Below are 20,683 nucleotides of genomic sequence, written 5' to 3'. Positions count from 1 at the left end.
TTTTTCACTCATTTTGGGATGTAAATATAAACAGTCCCGTATATTTGAATATTGAGTTTTGCTATATATTATGATGTTCAGGATTTTGGATTAAATCAATAGACCAAAAACTTACCTGTATTACTGAGCTATTTTTATGCATACAATCAGTATTGTTAAAATTATTGACACTGAAGAAGGCTATTTGTTAAGCCGAAATATTTTTCAACACGATTTAATAACAACATCTTCGTATAATACTATCTTATATTAGTATCGTTGTGCAAATCTCTAGACGATCCGGTACATAGTAAATTTGCTAGTTGGTCCTTTTTATAGACTTCTATACCGTTTCGATCCCTAACATCACTGAAGAGACATTAGTTGTCGAAATCCGGATATGGTGTATAAAATTTTTGAACCTCATGTTTGTGGTAAACCATCTTTTCCACAAGTTTATTGTTTTCTGTTTGGTATTAAATTAATATTAAGATCCATTTTGTACTGGTGATCAATTTATTTGGCAATCGCCAATGGCAGTCAGCAGGGTTTAAGAACATCCGTTGTTCGACCTGTTAGTCAAATGCGTTTTGTTAAAATACACTTTTTTGGTCTTTTGAAAAATGTTGTTTGTGCTGTATTTAGACCCCTCTACCATGAAATTTGTTTTACATGCACACGTATAAAAATTGCGGTTTTTATCCAACGCAATCATAGGATTGGACGTTGTTTTCAATTTAGACTTGTTTATATTTTTCCGTTTGGGCTTGTATTATATTTTCCTTCGGGTTTATATGATCCGTTCATCCTATTTCGACTCTTTGAAATTCAAACGTCTATCCTAAATTGAGGTAAATTATATGGCCTTCCAAATACCGTTTCGATCCCTAACATCACTGAAGAGACATTAGTTGTCGAAATCCAGATATGGTGTATAAAACTTTTGCACCTCATGTTTGTGGTAAACCATCTTTTCCACAAGTTTATTGTTTTCTGTTTAGTATTAAATTAATATTAAGATCCATTTTGTACTGGTGATTAATTTATTTGGCAATCGCCAATGGCAGTCAGCAGGGTTTAAGAACATCCGTTGTTCGACCTGTTAGTCAAATGCGTTTTGTTAAAATATACTTTTTCACTATTTTGGTCTTTTGGAAAATGTTGTTTGTGCTGTATTTAGACCCCTCTACCAAGAAATTTGTTTTACATGCACACGTATAAAAATTGCGGTTTTTATCCAACGCAATCATAGGATTGGACGTCGTTTTCAATTTAGACTTGTTTATATTTTTCCGTTTGGGCTTGTATTATATTTTCCTTTGGGTTTATATGATCCGTTCATCCTATTTCGACTCTTTAAAATTCAAAAGTCTATCCTAAATTGAGGTAAATTATATGGCCTTCCAAATACCGTTTCGATCCCTAACATCACTGAAGAGACATTAGTTGTCGAAATCCGGATATGGTGTATAAAACTTTTGCACCTCATGTTTGTGGTAAACCATCTTTTCCACAAGTTTATTGTTTTCTGTTTGGTATTAAATTAATATTAAGATCCATTTTGTACTGGTGATCAATTTATTTGGCAATCGCCAATGGCAGTCAGCAGGGTTTAAGAACATCCGTTGTTCGACCTGTTAGTCAAATGCGTTTTGTTAAAATGTACTTTTTCACTATTTTTGTCTTTTGGAAAATGTTGTTTGTGCTGTATTTAGACCCCTCTACCATGAAATTTGTTTTACATGCACACGTATAAGAATTGCGGTTTTTATGCAACGGAATCATAGGATTGGACGTTGTTTCCAATTTAGACTTGTTTATTAATATATATATATATATATATATATGTTTATATGATCCGTTCATCCTATTTCGACTCTTCACATTTCAAGAGTCTATCCTAAAATGAGGTAAATTATATGGCCTTCCAAATACCGTTTCGATTCTTTATATCACTGAAGAGACATTAATTGTCGAAATCCGGATATGGTTTACTAATTTTTGCACCTTTTGTTTGTGGTATACCATCTTTTCTGCAAGTTTTTTTTTTTTTTCTGTTTGGTATTAAATTAAGAGTTAAGATCCATTTTGTTACATCTGGCGATCCATTTATTTGGCCATCACCAATGGCAGACAGTAGGGTTTAAGAACATCCGTTGTTCGACTTGCTAGTCAATTGCGTTTTGTTAAAATGTACTTTTTTACTTTTTTGGTCTTTTGGAAAATGTTGTTTGTGCTGTATTTTGACCCCTCTACCAAGAAATTTGTTTTGCATGCACACGTATACAAATTGCGGTTTTTATCCAACGCAATCATAGGTTTGAACGTTGTTTTCAATTTAGACTTGTTATATTTTTTCGTTTGGGCTTGTATTATATTTGCCTTCTGGTTTATATAATCTGTTCATCCTATTTCGACTCTTCAAAATTCAAGAGTCAATCCTAAATTGAGGTAAATCATATGGCCTTCCAAATACCGTTTCAATTCCTAGCATCACTGAAGAAACATTAATTGTCGAAATCCGGATATGGTGTACAAATTTTTGCACCTCATGTTTGCGGTATACTTTCTTTTCCGCAAATTTATTGTTTTCTGTTTGGTATTAAATTTATTATTTAGATCCATTTTGTTACATCTGGTGATCTGTTGATTTGGCAATCGCCATGGCAGACAGCAGGGTTTAAGAACATCCGTTATTCGACCTGCTAGTCAACTGCGTTTTGTTAAAGTATACTTTTTCTGTTCTTTTTTTGTCTTTTCGGAAAATGTTGTTTGTGTTGTATTTAGACCCCTCTATCAAGAAATTTGTTTTGCATGCACACGTATAAAAATTGCGGTTTTTATCCAACGCAATCATAGGTTTTATGCAACGCAATCATAGGTTTAACGTTGTTTTCAATTTAGACTTGTTTATATATTTATAAATATATAAATGCCTAAGAATGTAACTTTAACACACAAATGAGTGTAACAAAAACAGTTGATATATTTTATATATTCACGCAATATTTCGCTATACAAATTAGCTTTATCAGGGGCGTGCAGCCATACAGAGAAAAATCGGATGCTGTATATATTTTTGCAGCTTACTGTACATATCGTTTAAACATATTTTTGCAGCTTTTTGTACATAGCGATTATTAAATCAAAATAAATAATTTATATATGTTGTGTACAAATTGTAATATTGTACAAATTATAATTTGTACAGTATTTTTGTACAAGTTATCAGTATTTCTTTACATAATTAGATAAAATAAGCACAGTGTCTTTGGTTAAGTCTATCAAAGTTTTATTTCCACAACTACATGCTACAGTCTTGCACACAGTATGGACATACAGTTTATATAAAAACACTAAGATATTTTGTGGACATAGAATTTGGTATCAGTCAAAAAATAAAAATATAATCTTAACCAATCAGGTGTCCTTATTTGTAGTTTTATGACATAGAGGACAGTGCTTAATGTGAGGCTGAAGTATATAAATTTTGTGAGTAAAGCATCGAACTGGATAATTATTGAAGATAAACTTGTATCACCTGGTGAAAGATGGTGTGTGACAAAATACCGATAACTTGTACAAAAAAAACCTGTACAAATTATAATTTGTACGAAATTACAACTTGTACACAACATATATATATATATGTTGTGTACAAGTTGTCATTTTGTACAAATTATAATTTGTACAAAAAAAATGTACAAATTATAATCTGTATTTTGACCTTGTACCAATTGTAATTTGTACAAAAAGTGCTAGTACAAATTACAACTTGTACAAAATTTGACTAAAATTCACTTAGATCTTGTACAATGATTCATATAGATATAGGAAGATGTGGTATGAGTGCCAATGAGACAACTCTCCATCCAAGTTACAATTTATAAAAGTTAACCATTATAGGTCAAGGTACGGCCTTCAACACGGAGCATTGGCTCACACCGAACAGCAAGCTATAAAGGGCCCAAAAAAATTACTAGTGTAAAACCATTCAAACGGAAAAACCAACGGTCTAATCTATATAAAAACGAGAAACGAGAAACACGTATGAACTACATAAACAGACGACAACTACTGTAATCAGATTCCTGACTTAGGACAGATGCAAACATTTGCAGCGGGATTAAACGTTTTTATGGTATCAAACCTTCTCCCTTTTCTGAAACAATAGTATAACATCACAACATAGAAAAACACACTATAAAATATCAATTGGAAGGCTTAACTCAATCAAAAAACGTAAATTAACACACAATGAACGAATAAATTTGACCTGTGACACCTGTATGCAAATACACAGTTATTAAAAAATTACAAGGGATAAATAATTAAAGTCAAAAGTAAATGAACAGGTTTAAACAAAGTTAAAGAATGATATCACTGTGAAATGTCAAACAATTTTTAGAAAATCATCACTTTTGAAGAAACCTTCGTCATATTATACACAGGTAAATGAAAATAATTTTGTTGTTAAGTATACTTCTTCTTCTGTGTTTATAAAATCTTCCGTTTAGGAATACCAAGAAATTTCTTTAATATCAATATTATAGTATAGGTTTTGCTATAAACAAAACATTGATACACGCTATATAGTTTGTATTCAATGACCACACAATAAACCTTATTTACAAAATACAAATAGTTCTGTATCATTTGTTAGCATGTGAGAGAAATATGGCATCAGGAATTGCACAACAAAAAAGTCAACATCTTTTGCTTTTTTCAATTTAAATTTAAAAGTACTGCACCCCCCTTTGCATTTACATGAAAGAAACCCCTGACCACCAGTTTTTCAAAGCTATTGAACATCATCACGTAGCGAAAGGTAAAGCTCAGAAACCGTTGCTGCGAATACAGATGTGTCTTTAACAGCTTCAATTTGAATTATCCTGGATCTGTTGGCCAGACAGCGCACGCTTCCTGGCACATATGATTGGTGTTTTAACGTCAGTGTCATCCTGGTTGTCACTCGGGCCAACTTCACATAGTGTGTATCAATGTTTTTATATAACAAAATCCTTACTATAAATTATTGTACAAGTTATAAGTGAATTTTAGTCAAATTTTGTACAAACATTTTTTGTACAAACAAGAACTTGAACAAAATCAAAATACAAATTATAATGTATACAATTTTTTTGTACAAACTATAAATTGTACAAAATGATAACTTGTTCACAACATATATATATGTATATTTTTTTATTTTGTATATACCAAATATATATAGTGTATAGATGTTCATTGTACATAATATTTTACTTATTTCTTATTAATGTCTGTTAGTTTTTAAATTCTGTTTATATTTATAGATGAGCAAAGTCTGAAAAACTATCGTTTATATGTCAAAAATGGAACTGTTGAGAACAGTCCTAGTTCTGCTGTTTGCTACACGGATATATGGAATTCCAACTCTCCAAACCTGAATCAGAGTATCGAGTGTTACATGCTTGGCAGAAATGTTTACATATTCAACAGATTCAATCCGGTGGATAAAATAGAATTATGTTTCATAGCAATATACGGTTAAGTATTGAGTAGCTGTATATATTTGTTTTCTGTTCTTGTTTTTAGAAATATGAAATAAATTGCCAGGATTTCTGCATGATACATTCGAAAAGGCACGATTACATTCAAGTTATTATTAAAATTTGTCTTTTAATTTAGCAGACTGTTTAAACGCTAAATCATGCTTCAAATCCAATATCCTGGCCATAGAGCACACTTATATTTTTGTATTAGTTCTTGATAAAGGTTTGTCTCATTAAAAAATTGCACCAGTTATTTTTCTCAAATCTTTTGTGTTTTTAATGTAAAGTACAAGTCAAAATATGTACACAACACTCAGAAAAATGGCACTTTAAAATCTTACAAATTAAACCAATACACACCCATACCCCTATGGACAAGTCAAGAGATGTTCCGAAAACTGTAAATATTAACTTTTTGCACCTGCCCTGATCAATCTTTCCATATCAAAATCAGTTAACATACAACCTATATTTCGATCTTTGGCTTGAAGCATAGCAAAGTTAGGTGTGCATTTTGTATTCTTGATTAGATATCATTTTGCTTTCCCAACAGTTTGATTTAAAGTGCATTCTAAATAAGTAAGTGAATATCATTTTGCACGGTTCGTGTATCTTACTTGCTACAGATAGAAGTGTCATGCAACTTCAGTTGTAAAACATCTTTTCTGCGGCAGCGTTACTGACCAATTTCCTGACCCAATGTTTCAATATAACAGAACTAAATCCCAGATTTTATTCAGGAACTTGTACTTATATTTTAATATGTAATTTCCACCAGACTTGATGGCTTCAGGGGGCATTCCTTCCTTATTTATAAGACTATAATAGCAAACAAAAATCCAAGGAAATTCAAAACGGAAAGTCCCCTAACAAATGGTAAAATCAAAAGCTCAAACACATCAAACGAATGGAAAACAACTGTCATATTCCTGACGTGGTACAGGCATTTCCTTATGTAGAAAAAGTGGATTTAACCTGGTTTAGCTAGTTAAACTTCTCACTTGTATGACAGTCGCGTAAAATTTCATTTTATTGACAACAATGTGTGAGCAAAACAAACAGACATAATAGGTAAAAATGTCAAACATTGGGGTATAGCAGTCAACATTGTGTAATTTGAAGGCCTTTTACACTCCATCTTTATCGATCTACTATGTTTGTATGTTTAGATTTTCCACTGGATCTACCCTTAATGGTTGGTATTGTTCTAGACTATTCGGAACATTAATAAAGTGTTAATTTCTACATTTCATCTGTCCATTTAGTTGAACATGTTGAATTAAGATTTTTCTGTCTATATTCTTCATTATTGTTGTATATATGTGCAATTCGGTGGATAGAAACATAAGTGGTACAACGAATATACGCTTGTTGCATTTCAAATTTATGAGACCTTTTTTTTACTTTTTTTATATTTTTGCATCTCTGACTTATTGATGTAGGATAAACATTTATTAAACAACGATATAGCAACATAATTTAAACGCATACACCATCAAGTAAGACTTTTTCAAATGGTGTTTAAACTATTTGAACTTTTTTACGTCCACAATTTGTGTTTCGTATTTCACAAATATTGCATGTAATTTCATAATGAAACGCGTGATGCACTCAGTCTACACAATGCATATGCAACATGAATAGTGAATCTAACACTTTCATTATCCTTTTGGTGATTAAAACGTATTAATTGCATGTTGAATGCTTGAACTCTGTCTTTACAGACAGATTAAAGGCTAGTGACTTATCCAATAATTGTACATATCTATAAGAAGAGAAAACAATCCTTACAAAACAAGCTGAATCTAAACAAAAACAATTGACCAGTAAGATGCTGATAATTGCCCCTGTGACTTTAAAACAATTTTGATATTAGGATAATAAGATGATAGCTCTTTTCCAAACTCATGCCTCGAACGTTTATGTTTAGAAAGTAGTATTTTCCTTTCCTAAAAAGTTATAAAAAGTAGCACTAGAATACGTTATCATCTATTGGGATATTTGCATTCGAATCGTACCACATTATTGAATTCCATACCTTTCCTAATATGTTTAAAAAGACCTTTTTATGGAAGTGTTTATATTTCCCGTCATTGAACAATGTTCACAGTCCCTCAAGGTTATCAGTCACGAAAATACCAATTCATTGTTTAAACTTAAAAATAGAATCGATCAGGAAAAACACATTTTTGTAATTCTAGGATGCTTGAATGGTACATGGGGAACGGCTTGTGAAATGCCGTGTCCAGATGAATGTATAAACCGACATTGTTATCCTGAAAATGGCTCCTGTGTTTGGGGCTGTCAAGAACAGAGATGTTTTCACGGAGTATGTGATGCGAAAACAGATGTTTGTACAAGTGGATGTGTGCCCAGACACGGAGGGAGACACTGTACTTTTTGTAGGTACAATTCATCAAACAAGCGTCATATTTTATGTGTATTGATTATTGTTTGGATTACATATGGTTGCAAATATTTGATGCGTATTTAATATCTACAATTAAACCATTTTGCCAACATTTAGATTGAACAACTTTTCTTATGTTAGACTTGACTTCAACCACGAAAAAAGAACTGATTTAATTTGTGTTGAACCAATAACTTGCTTAGATACGTCGTGATGACAATCCACACGAATTTATGTCATTTAGTTACTCAGAAATGCAAGAAGCCGTGCATTATTATGGCGATGCAGACTTAGATGCTGTGGATACTTCATTAGATCGTTAACTGTTATTAGGCTAAACAAAATCTTAATCGCCTTTCAAAAATATTTCAATTATTTTACTTCTACTGTCAAAATCCAAATATCAATATCATAAACCATTGTTCAGCTTAGAAATAAACACATACACTTTTAATTTATTTGCATTTAGAATTGTTTGAAAAAAATTTGGTGATCCCCTATTTTCTATAATCTATCATTTGCAAAAGACTTTTTGTTAAACTTTCAATCACAGATAATACGGTTTACAATTGGACTGCAAAACTGAGCCATTCTTTTCTCAGTTCACCTGCAAATGAATTAGTAGACGGAAACACAACTTCCTGCAACAGTATATTATCGACCAGTTCGAATTCATATATACAGATTGGAAATGAATCGTTAATTGTAATAACAGGAGTGTATCTTTTCTTTGGAGGTGAGTAAATGATGTAGTAGTATTTACATACATGGCTTACATTTATATTATTTTTCTTTAATTTTGGTCATAATAATTAAACCTGTAGTCTTTCTTGTACTAGTTGTTACTTTTTTCAATATAGTAAACAAACTGCTGATATGACGGGAAAAACTATCACTAACCAAACCAATATGACTTTTTATTTACCAATTATGGTCAAAGATTTGTTTTATCTTTGCTTTAAATTCGCCTGATAGTTGGTTTCATAGTGTCTTTGGTAAGTATTCCTAAATGGAATAACTTGACTGCATCTGAATATTTGGCCAACTGAGACATGTGATGGGATGATTAACGAATGCTTTCAATGACTGTGGAAAACACATTTGCCAGCATCCTATCTTGAAGATTTCTAAGAATGTATAAAGCGTTCATATCATGTCTTTTTGAACTACATCTGCAGCTTTTGAAATGATCGATTCCCTTCAGTCATATATGCAACACTAATTATTAAACAGAAAAAGAACGCAACTAAATTTTTAATTGCCCTCCAAAACTCGGATTACTACAAGAATGCAGATTCTTAGATCATTTGTGTGTCCCTTCCGTATTATAGATACAATGAATAAGCGTTGACTCTTGAAAAAGAAACCATGAGCCCGAAAGCTATTGTGTTGATGTCGTTTCAAATTAAAGCCTTTTCTTAACTAGAAGGTATTGTAAGTGAGTTTGAATAACCATGCTATCATAAAATTGAGAATGGAAATGGGGAATGTATCAAAGAGACAACAACCCGACTAAAGAGCAGAAAACAGCCCAAGGCCACCAATGGGTCTTCAACACAGCGAAAAATCCCGCACCCGGAGGCGGGCTTAAGTTGACCCCCAAACAAAAATGTGTACTAGTTAAGTGAAAATGGACGTCACACTAATCTCCGAAACATATAAATTAACTAAAATTAAAAAAAAACATGCAAGACTAACAAAGGCCAGAGGCTCCTAACTTTGGACAGGCGCAAAAATACGGTTAAACATGTTTTGTGAGATCTCAATCTTCCCCCCTATACCCCTAGCCAATGTACCATGTTCAACGATTCATAAATAAATCTAAGTTCACAACTAATTGGTTAAAGAAACACAAATATAACATAACACGTCTGCCTTTAAATTATCAGGCATCTGAATATCATCCGTAATTTACATAATAAGACATACTCGAACTTATTTCTAAGTACATATACTAATCAACAAATGAAACGATAAAAGCCAATGTATTGTCTATATATAATGAAATTGGATACACTGTACCAAGGGTAAATAATTGCCCAATTTGTCTAATATTTACAGAGTGTTATTTTCTTATCAAAATCTTTGATTTAAGGCAAATACGCGAATTTTTGTTATTTCAAAAATCGTATTTTCACCAAAATATTCAAAAATCGATATTAGAACTTAAATCTTTAAACGTAAACATGTCCTTCTTGAAATTTTGAATGCCTTTGCAGATATTTGAATACTTAATTCTCATTTTCGAAAATAAGTGCCGGCTTTTGTCATCATTTTCCGCAAAATGAATTTGACCCCTGTGTTCAATAACATATTATTTTTTTCACTTTCCAATTTGGTCAGATTCTTTTAATCGTATGCATTTGCTTTGCAAATGAATGTTTTTCATTGGATAATTTAACAGTTTTTCCTATTTATTATATTTCATGATCATTTGGAGTTCAAACTTGTGTATCGTTACTTTTGTTGACTAGTATATAATAAGTGTGTTACCGAAAATACTACCAAGAAGCCTAATTCTAGACACATCACGATTTACTCGCATAAAGATGCGAAAAAATATTTGTAAAGATATGTAGTAAAACAGATGAAAGCATATTATATTTATAAAACAAAAATGCACAAATTGAATGTAACCATGTTCTTTTAAATTATGGGAAAATGCCAATAATAATTCAAAAATAAACGAGAAAACCCGCTATTATTACAAAAAGATCCACAGTAACATACAAAATAAGAAAAAACGGAAAAACTAAAGAATAGGGACAACAGAGAGAATACAGGGATTCGAACCTCATCCGACAAGTCTCTACCTTTAACTTATTGATATTAACCATGTTAATCTCGCGGCTACCAACTGCTACTATACGATTGTCTATTATGTATAAATAAAGGTACAAGCCCTGTGTGTCCATTGTACTGATGTGTATCATATGTTCATTTAAATATATAAACTAGACATTTAAATTGCAACCATTGGTAGCCGAGAGGTGTCATCGATGTGTTGATGTCAGTTACACACTACAGATTTCAAGGAGGGGTTCGATTTCCAGTGAAAGCATATAAAAAATACAAAATTTCAAAACAACAAGAACTTCACCATGCCAAATTTGGTGTTTTTATCACCAAACTCACAATTAATTCACCGATCTGCAGGACTAAAATTTGCACAATAAAACAAATGGCATAAAACGTTCGAATAGTGCAAACAAAACATATTAACATAACTTTTATGGGGACATTCAAAATGTATTAAATCAGTGTATGATTTAAACAAATAACACACTGTCAGTTTATACTGTTTTAACAGGACTATTTTCCAACTTTATGAGTAATCAGTTATTTTGGTAGTATTGTGTATGTTTTTCCCTGATTTGCTGGTAGGGTTTTGCTATGTTGGCTGACGTAAAACAATTTATAAATAGTGTACCTATTAGAAATATCAGCTTTTGTTTCTTGAATTATATTTGGTGTTGAAAAGCTGATATTTTACAATATGAATCTGCTGATATAGGAATCTATGGCTGGTTTTCAAAAGTTCCTAAGATCCTAAGGCCAGACTTTACGACTATCACAAGACTAGGATACGTCTTATAGAGAAACACAGTAGTATAACATTTTCATGACTTAAGGTTGGTTTTTTTGTGTACCCAAGGCAGGTGAAGGAAGTCAACTTTAGAGCACTATGATTGGATGTAAGAGTATGATATATTTTTTTATTTATTTATGAATAAGTGCAGTGTGTATATTTACAATATCAATTTTGAAACACAGGGAAATATTTTCTTGAGGTTTATTCGAAAAAGCTTTCAAATTTTCACAAATTTGATGTAAAATGACGGTAGTTCAAGTTCAAGCTCTGTTCAAAATTGGTCATGCCACCATTTGACTTCAATTTCTAAAACAAAATACTAAAGTACTAATATCACACAGAACTGTTTTGTCAGGGTTATTATCAAAAGTGTTGAATTTAGGAAATGTTTGTATTGTCGCATATAGAGGATCAATCCTACCAATTTCCGTATACTGTTAATTAATTAAAGATAGCTAAAAATAGTCGTAATCAGAGTTTTATGAGATTGGGAAAAGTTATATTCAAAATGATAACGAGGGTTAACAGTAGAATTTTAATATTCGAACATGTGTAACGTTAGCAATTCTTTCGTGTGGTCTTTTCGTGACAAACAAAATAATTTTTTTTGCGAAAGTACGTGTTTTCAACAATTTATCCCTAACACTTTATTTTTATCATAAATGAAGGCAGTAAAAGTTTTACAACAATTTCATACGAATACATTGAACGGACCGACAGATGCTTCAGATTTTGACATTGATAGGACATACAGTCTTTTTTTTTCATTTCAAAATCTAATCGATATAACATTAATATGGTAGCAAAAGTAACAAACTACTGTACGAAATGATCAATAAAAATGTAGAAGATGCCTTCATTTATCAAGTCCAATAACCTTTTAGTAAATGACATTCGTGAAGAAATACCAACTTAGTGAATTAAAAATTCATATTTTGCCTCCCAATAGACCAGAATGTTTTAATGATATTGCCAACTTTCAAAAGGATATAGAGCACAACCTTCTTTAAAAAAAGTTTAAACTTTTTATTCCAAGGTTTGGAATATACATGTATAAGACAACACGTAGAAATGTGCACTATACTTCAAATACTAAAATCAATGTTCAATTAAGTCTGCAGAAAAGTAGATGTTATAAATATGTTACATTAATATTACAAACTTAAAATACCATGTTTGGATAAACATTCTTTTCAATAAACGAGTTTGAGATAGATATTAAAAGAATACACATTAAAAAAGAGCCTTAAACATCAAGTTAACTAATAAAATTAAATATATTAAGCATTTTGTCAAAACGTTTATATAGCCAACTCTTTCTACATGTATCTTTGGACGATTCTTTCTGTACATTTTAATCTTGAAATATTGTTGAACTGTTTTGTTAATTCATAATTTCTAGAGTTTTAATTCAGTAAAGTCTCATTTGCAGACAGGAATCCCGTTGTCGGTATTCACAAAGTGTATTGTTCTAATACTACTGATTCATGGGCTGATGGTACAATGTTATACAATGCAGAATATATCAACGAGGACATAGACGTATTTGCTGTTTGCAAATACATTATTTATATACCTCCCGTTATGAATGGCAATGCAAAGATAGATATATGTGAAATTGAAATTGGTGGTAAGTATACAATATACATTTTGTACTTGTGGATCTAAGATAATTATCTGTACGTATTATTTGATATAAAATTAGAGGAAACTGCATTTATTCAAGATGTCATTCAAATGTGTGCAAATTCATTTGATATCATAATGTCTTTAAATAAACGAGGAAAATATATTTAGGGGAACAAGTCATAAGTCGAAAAAAAAGATAATACCAGAGCAAAAGAATAATTACACAAGTACAAGCAATATTCTATGATCACTACACAAAATCTTACCTCACAGGGGTTAATCTCATGTGCTTCGGAAAGATGAACAAATCCTGGTCCACAAGTATTAACCGTCATGTTCATGATGTTGTTCATGGCAAGTACAAATTATGTAACAGTCGCATGCAGTAATGTAAGAACAAGGAAAGCATAACAAGATTGTGTATACAAAACAAAATTCTTACTTTGAATGTATTTAAAACTTCATGATGTATGAGTGTGTACCATAAAGGCAACGGTAGTATACCGCTGTTCAAAAGTCATAAATCGATTGAGAGAAAACAAATCCGGGTTACAAACTAAAACCTAGAGAAACACATCAACTATAAGAGGAAAACAACGGAACAACAGAAACACTGAAGTACAACAAAAACAAACGCCAACATACATAGAAACAAACTATATGATAACTGCCATATTCCTGACTTGGTACAGGACATTTTAAGAAAAAATGATTGGTTGAACCTGGTTTTATGGCTAGCCAAACCTCCCTCTTATATGGCAATGTCAAAAATTATCGCTAAAATGACAAAACTACGTGACAGAAATACAGCATAAACAAACGCAAGAACACTTGATACCATGATAGACAATGACAAAATGTTAAAGGCAATCATTGTAAAAACGATGCCTTACTTGCAGGATGTTCTTATGGGAAATATGGAGACAGCTGTCAATTACTTTGTCCAGAAAACTGCATAGGACCGTGTGATTTAAAAACTGGAAATTGTTTGTCCGGTTGTTCAGTTGGTTGGCTTGGTGAAAAATGTGACACGGGTAAAGTTTTCTTTATTTCTAGAAACATCTAAATGACAGCCAGTAGGTATATATGTACTAGCATGCAACAGGACTGTTAACGTAACCATATTTTCCTTTATTAGTGCATTTGGTTAAACAGAAACACTGAAGACATGTTATTGTGTCATTTTAGATCTGTTCATTATATGTTCTGCCTACTCAGTAGATGTTATTTACTTGTACACAAACGGCATGATGAATTGTCTGAAAAGATACTGAACAGAACGGAATTGACCATAGGCACTTATTGCATGTGAAACACTTTCACGTTGATTTCTTTATACTCTATAGCTAAACGATTTACAAATCGCGTGCACATTGATACCTGTGCCTTCTTTCACATAATATTTGGATTTTCTAGGAATTTGTCAGAGAATTGTTCTGTCATTCAAGTCAATGATCAGTTTGTCATGATCATTAATCGGTTTGAGTGTCCGGTGTAATTTAAGTAATATGATTAACAAACGGTAGATAGCAATATACAAGTGTAGCTTGGTATTAACTGATATCTTCGTCGTGCCTGTTTAAAGGCACTTTGTCGAATACTCAGAATAATGTAGTCTATATGTTTTTTTTGTTTGAAATAGATTACAGTCCTTGGATGGATGGTGTAAACTTCCCACTTACACCATACACTATTACACCATTCACCCTACACCATTACACCATACACCTTGTGCCATTACACCATACACGTAACACCTTTGCACCATACACCTTACACATTACACCATACACCATTCCCCATTCTATCTACACGATCCGAAATTACCCATAATGCAATTAAATTTCAAAGAAAGCGTGCGACTACAAAATTATTTATTTGTTTTTAAAAAACGAATTTTGATCACAATATTGTGAATTAATGTATAAAATTAAAACCTCCGTGATCATGCCTATGATGGTTGTATAAACAATACTGATTAAATATATATACATGTATTTGTAAATAAAGTACGCATAAAACTTTGCTTGTAATGCAAATTTATCCGCGATCTGTCTTTCTATAAATTAAAAACGATATTGGTTACGATGCTATTATTATCGGTTTTAAAATGTAGCGTAAATCTTATAAACTTGGTTTTCAGATAAAATCGACAAACAATGCCAAAAACGAATAGTACTAAGATCATATAAAATAATCATGATAATTGAAAGCAATATTGGTGTACAGTTAATCATGCTTATGGCCAGCGTAATATTATTAATATTTCTTTTTCTGCACCAATCAACAGTGCAAGTATGCATGTCCTTTTTTTATTCAAATAATTGAATCATCACAAAAAATCAGTAGTTTCCACATCTCAGACTGGTTCCAATATAACATTTTTTTTTTACTGTCTCAGGAACATATATATATTATCTGTAGTTTTGATACTTCAGGCTGACTGGTACATGTACAACAAAATTATTTTAACGCATCAACCAAAACTGACCATATTTGCACTTAATTATTAAATTGAGAATGGAAATGGGGAATGTGTTAATCTGTTAAGTTATATAGGGTTAAAAAATTTGGAAATATTTTTGTCTTCTTTTTATTAAAAATATTGTCTCGCAACAAAATTTCAGTAATTTTGATACCTCAGGCTAACTCATATAACAAAACTATTTTAACGCATCAACAAAAACTGACCATATTTTCACTTTATTATGTCAATCTATATAGCTGCATAGTAAATCAGCAATATTTTGAAGTCAGGATGGACTGTATAATACAAATGACAGCACATTGCAATACAACATGTACAATGACAACAAAAAATTGTCCTCATCAATCTAGATTGCCAGCACGTCCTCTTTTTATTCAAAACATGTCTCGCAACAAAATTTCAGTAATTTTGATACCTCAGGCTGACTTGTATTACAAAATTATTTTAACGCATCAACCAAAACTGACCATATTTGCACTTTATTATGTATATCTATGCCACATAGTAAATCAGCTATATTTTATTGTCAGAATGGATTGCAAAATAGAAATGACAGCAACATTGCAACACAATGACAACAAAAAATTGTCCCCATAAATCTAGATTGCCAGCATGTCCTCTTTTTATTCAAAATATTGTCTCGCAACAACATTTCAGAAGTTTTGATACCTCAGGCTGACTCGTATAACAAAATTATTTTAAACGCATCAACCAACACTTACCATATTTGCACTTCATTATGTAAATCTATATAGCCGCATAGTAAATCAGCTATATTTTGATGTCAAGATGGATTGTATAATACAAATGACAGCAACATTGCAACACAATGACAACAACAATTATCCCCATCAATCTAAATTGCCAGCATGTCCTGTTTTTTTTCAAAATATTGTCTCGCAAGAAAGTTTCAGTAGTTTTGATACCTCAGGCTGATTCGTATAACAAAATTATTTTAAAGCATCAACCAAAACTGACCATATTTGCACTTTATTATGTAAATCTATATAGCCGCATAGTAAATCAGCTATATTTTGATGTCAAGATGGATTGTATAATACAAATGACAGCCACATTGCAACACAATGACAACAACAATTATCCCCATCAATCTAGATAGCCAGTATGTCCTCTTTTTATTCAAAATATTGTCTCACAACAAAATTTCAGTCGTTTTGATACCTAAGGCTGACTAGTATAACACAACTATTTAAACGCATCAACAAAAACTGACAATTTTTGCTCTTCATTATGTATATCTATATAGCCACATAGTAAATCAGCAATATCTTGATGTCAGGATGTATTGTATAATACAAATGACAGCAACATTACAATACAATGACACCAAAAATTTGTCCCGATTAATCTAGATTGCCTGTATGTCCTCTAGATCTTTTTGTTCAAAATATTGTCTCGCAGGAAAATCTAAGTAGTTTTGATACCTCAGGCTGACTCATATAACAAAATTATTTTAAAGCATCAACCAAAACTGACCATATTTGCACTTTATTATGTAAATCTATATAGCCGCATAGTAAATCAGCAATACTTTGATGTCAGGATGGATTGTATAATAAAAATGACAGCAACATTGCAACACAATGACAACAACAATTATCCCCATCAATCTAGATATCCAGCATGTCCTCTTTTTATTCAAAATATTGTCTCGCAAGAAAATTTAAGTAGGTTTTGATACCTCAGGCTGACTTATATAACAAAATTATTTTAACACATCAACATGATCAACCAAAACTGACCATATTTGCATTTTTAATATTATGTATATGTATATAGCCACATAGTAAATCAGCTATATTTTTATGTCAGAATGGATTGTATAATACAAATGACAGCAACATTGCAACACAATGGCAACAATAATTATCCCCATCAATCTAGATTGCCAGCATGTCCTCTTTTTATTCAAAATATGATCTCGCAACAAATTTCAGTAATTTTGATACTTAAGGCTGACTAGTATAACAAAAATTATTTAAACGCATCAACAAAAACTGACCATATTTGCACTTTATTATGTATATCTATATAGCCACATGGTAAATCAGCAATATCTTGATGTCAGGATGGATTCTATAATACAAATGACAGCAACATCGCAATACAATGACAATAAAAATTTGTCCCCATCAATCTAGATAGCCAGCATGTCCTCTTTTTATTCAAAATTTTGTCCCGCAAGAAAATTTCAGTAATTTTGATACCTCAGGCTGACTGGTATAACAAAATTATTTTAAAGCATCAACCAAACCTGACCATATTTGCACTTTATTATGTAAATCTATATAGCCGCATAGTAAATCAGCAACATTTTGATGTCAAGATGGATTGTATTATACAAATGACAGCAACATTGCAATACAATGAAAACACAAATTTGTCCCCATCAATCTAGATAGCCAGCATGTCCTCTTTTTATTCAAAATATTGTCTCCCAACAAAATCTCAGTAATTTTAATACCTCAGGCTGACTCGTATAACAAAATTATTCAACAGCATCAAACAAAACTGACCATATTTGCATTTTATTATTTACATTTATATAGCCGCATTATAATGCAATAATATTTTGATGTTAGGATGGCTTATATAATACATAAGACAGAAATATTGGAAAACAATGACTACAAAATCGTGTCCGCTTTAATTTAGAGTGCAAGCATTTCATCTCTGTATTCGTAATATAAAACTGTCACTAAAGTCAGTATCAGTTCTCAATAAGTATTTGAATAAGAGGAAGAAAAATAAAAATAGCAGGCAATCTTGAGGGCCGCAAGACCTGAACCGAGCGTCGCAGGCGCGAGAGGGGGCGAGTACGAGAGGGCGGTATCCTCCCTTCTCGTTAAGCCGGGGGTTCGAGAAAATTTTGAAAATCTAGATTGCAGGAGGTGGCATCTGGGCTGTTCTGAGTAGATTTTTACCTCTTATTCTTCATGTTAATTTGTCCATTTTAAGTAGCTCAAAAAATGAAAATTCATGAAAATTAATGTGCAGATTTTATATGACATGGCTTGCTTCACCCTTTTCCATGTTCAATGTTCTTCTTATTGTAATTCTTTATGACTAAGGGCTTCTTCAGAATTGATTGTATGGGGAGGGAAAAGCACTTTTTTTTTATTGGTAAAATATGTGAAGTAGCCCATGCATTTTTTTTTTATTTATGTGCCCTCCCCCTTCCCATACAGACATTTCTGGAATAGCCCTTATAATTGTGTCTTCACTTCATATTATTTCTTAGTGTCTTGTATTATAGTTTAAAATATAATTGATTGAGAACATTAATTTATGCTTTATTCAGTTATTCAAAAACTGGTAAGATTTATATTTAGAGGAAACCAGAGTATCCTTTGGAAAGTGTCAACTGACAAAATATTGCTAGGAAAATAATAAATTTTAAATCCAGGAAATAGGAACTATATAGTGTCAACAGTTTATCAGGTTACACTCAATCTTCTCTCTTGGTCAGAGGATACAAGTTAAATCGGCACCTATCGAAAAAGTCAAATCGGCATCTGATTAAATAGGCACCTATTTTAAAGTCATTTCGGCATTTAGTTGGTCAATTCGGCACCAAATAATAATTTTCATCTGTTTTCTGCTTTTTAATTATTTAGAAAAAAATTGGGGTTGGATTTTATTTTGTTCAGTAACATTGTTAAAATAATTTTGTTATTAAGAAGTAAAATGTTTGAGGCTTTTTTTTAAACTCCTATGACTGATGTTTTGACTTGATTTGTTTCTTTTCAATTAATTATTCAATAACTTATATAAATTAAATAATTAACATGTCTGTTGTTTTAACTCTATACAGGTAGTTATTGATTTTTTTTCCTCAAAAACTTAAATAAAAACTAATGAAACCATTACCCAAGCTGTTGTTTATTCATGAAAAAATAAGCAAAAGAAGGGCAAATATGAGTTCCTGTCATCCATATCAACTGGTTAAAATATGCATAATAAATATCCAATACCTTGAATACACATATAGTTGACCGAAGAAAATACACAAAGAAACAAAAAGAACGTTGATTAAATACAATAATTAATTCTGGCCATCCCCCTTCTTTATTTTAATCTTTTTGCTTAAAATACTACAAACAATATATATTCAACGTATATTTGACTAGGTACCGAATTAAGTATACCTGGTGCCGATTTAACCACATTCCGAAGTGACTAGAATCCGTCAGATGCGGACTGATTTCACCGTGTTTTATTTTACTTTATACACCGGCGATTCTACAATTAAATACATAAATGCACACAAGTTTAAATTCATGTAAGATACACTAAGCGAGCTTTCTTATCTCTAATTTACTGTAAATCTGGCTCACGCTTAAAGTAATCACCGATCGTTCTCTTCATGTTTGAGTTTGCAACGAACTGTCTAAAATATCCGCGTCAACATTAATTTCGATTTGTACAGATTTTATTGCTTTGTTTCAAACGTTTAAATGATTTGAAACTGGTTTACGTTTACTATTGTATTAGTAACCAGTTAGTAGAAAAAGATATACTACAGATCCTGACTATGCGATTTTCGCGTATGTCATATTTTTGTCAAGAAATTAATAGCCGGCACAAAACACGCAATAGGCGGCGGATTTTGCCGGTTGCCGGCTCTTATTGAGAACATTCTGTATTTCCCACTTCTGAATATGGATGGGTACGTCACAGATTCCTTTTGGGATATTGTGTGATGGGTTGGTCTGCTCATAGTAGTCGTGCTTGCTAAGGTGTGATGATTTAAACTCAGTAGTTCAGGATGCTTTGTATAATAAAACTATTCCACCACATCATCCAACACTGTGACTAACATGACAGATTTCATTTGTACTTTATAATGAAAAGTTTGAGAAGTTCTCTCCTCTAGGAAAAGTATACTGTTAGTATATTATGTCGGTTGGTTGATTTTGTTGGTGGCTAAATATCAAGTGTCAAATATTTCATTCCTGTTCACATAAGTATATTTGTTCGGACGTTCAAGATATCATTTATAATCCGTAAAGACAAAATCGTAAATCTAA

The 20,683-nt window shown here is 31.7% G+C and overlaps 1 protein-coding gene across 4 annotated transcripts in view; it reads left to right on the top strand.

Moving 5' to 3' along the window:
• LOC127700015 (receptor-type tyrosine-protein phosphatase alpha-like) overlaps window positions 1–20,683 on the top strand; it is a 581,206-nt gene that overhangs the window by 344,544 nt on the left and 215,979 nt on the right. For 3 of the 4 annotated variants that reach the window (XM_052203462.1, XM_052203468.1, XM_052203478.1), the window contains exons 3-7: window positions 5,295–5,507; window positions 7,715–7,915; window positions 8,477–8,659; window positions 12,948–13,145; window positions 14,044–14,178. The exons of the other annotated variant lie outside the window; for it this stretch is intronic. In XM_052203462.1, coding sequence (XP_052059422.1) covers window positions 5,429–5,507; window positions 7,715–7,915; window positions 8,477–8,659; window positions 12,948–13,145; window positions 14,044–14,178 — 796 coding nt within the window. In that variant the 5' untranslated portion in view covers window positions 5,295–5,428. The remainder of the gene's footprint in view (window positions 1–5,294; window positions 5,508–7,714; window positions 7,916–8,476; window positions 8,660–12,947; window positions 13,146–14,043; window positions 14,179–20,683) is intronic. 4 annotated transcript variants of the gene reach the window in all.

This window comes from Mytilus californianus, unplaced genomic scaffold (assembly GCF_021869535.1).
Source record: "Mytilus californianus isolate M0D057914Y unplaced genomic scaffold, xbMytCali1.0.p SCAF_1, whole genome shotgun sequence".
Taxonomy (NCBI): domain Eukaryota; kingdom Metazoa; phylum Mollusca; class Bivalvia; order Mytilida; family Mytilidae; genus Mytilus; species Mytilus californianus.
The sequence above is the reverse complement of the archived record's forward strand: the minus strand, read 5'-3'. Positions and strand labels throughout refer to the sequence as shown.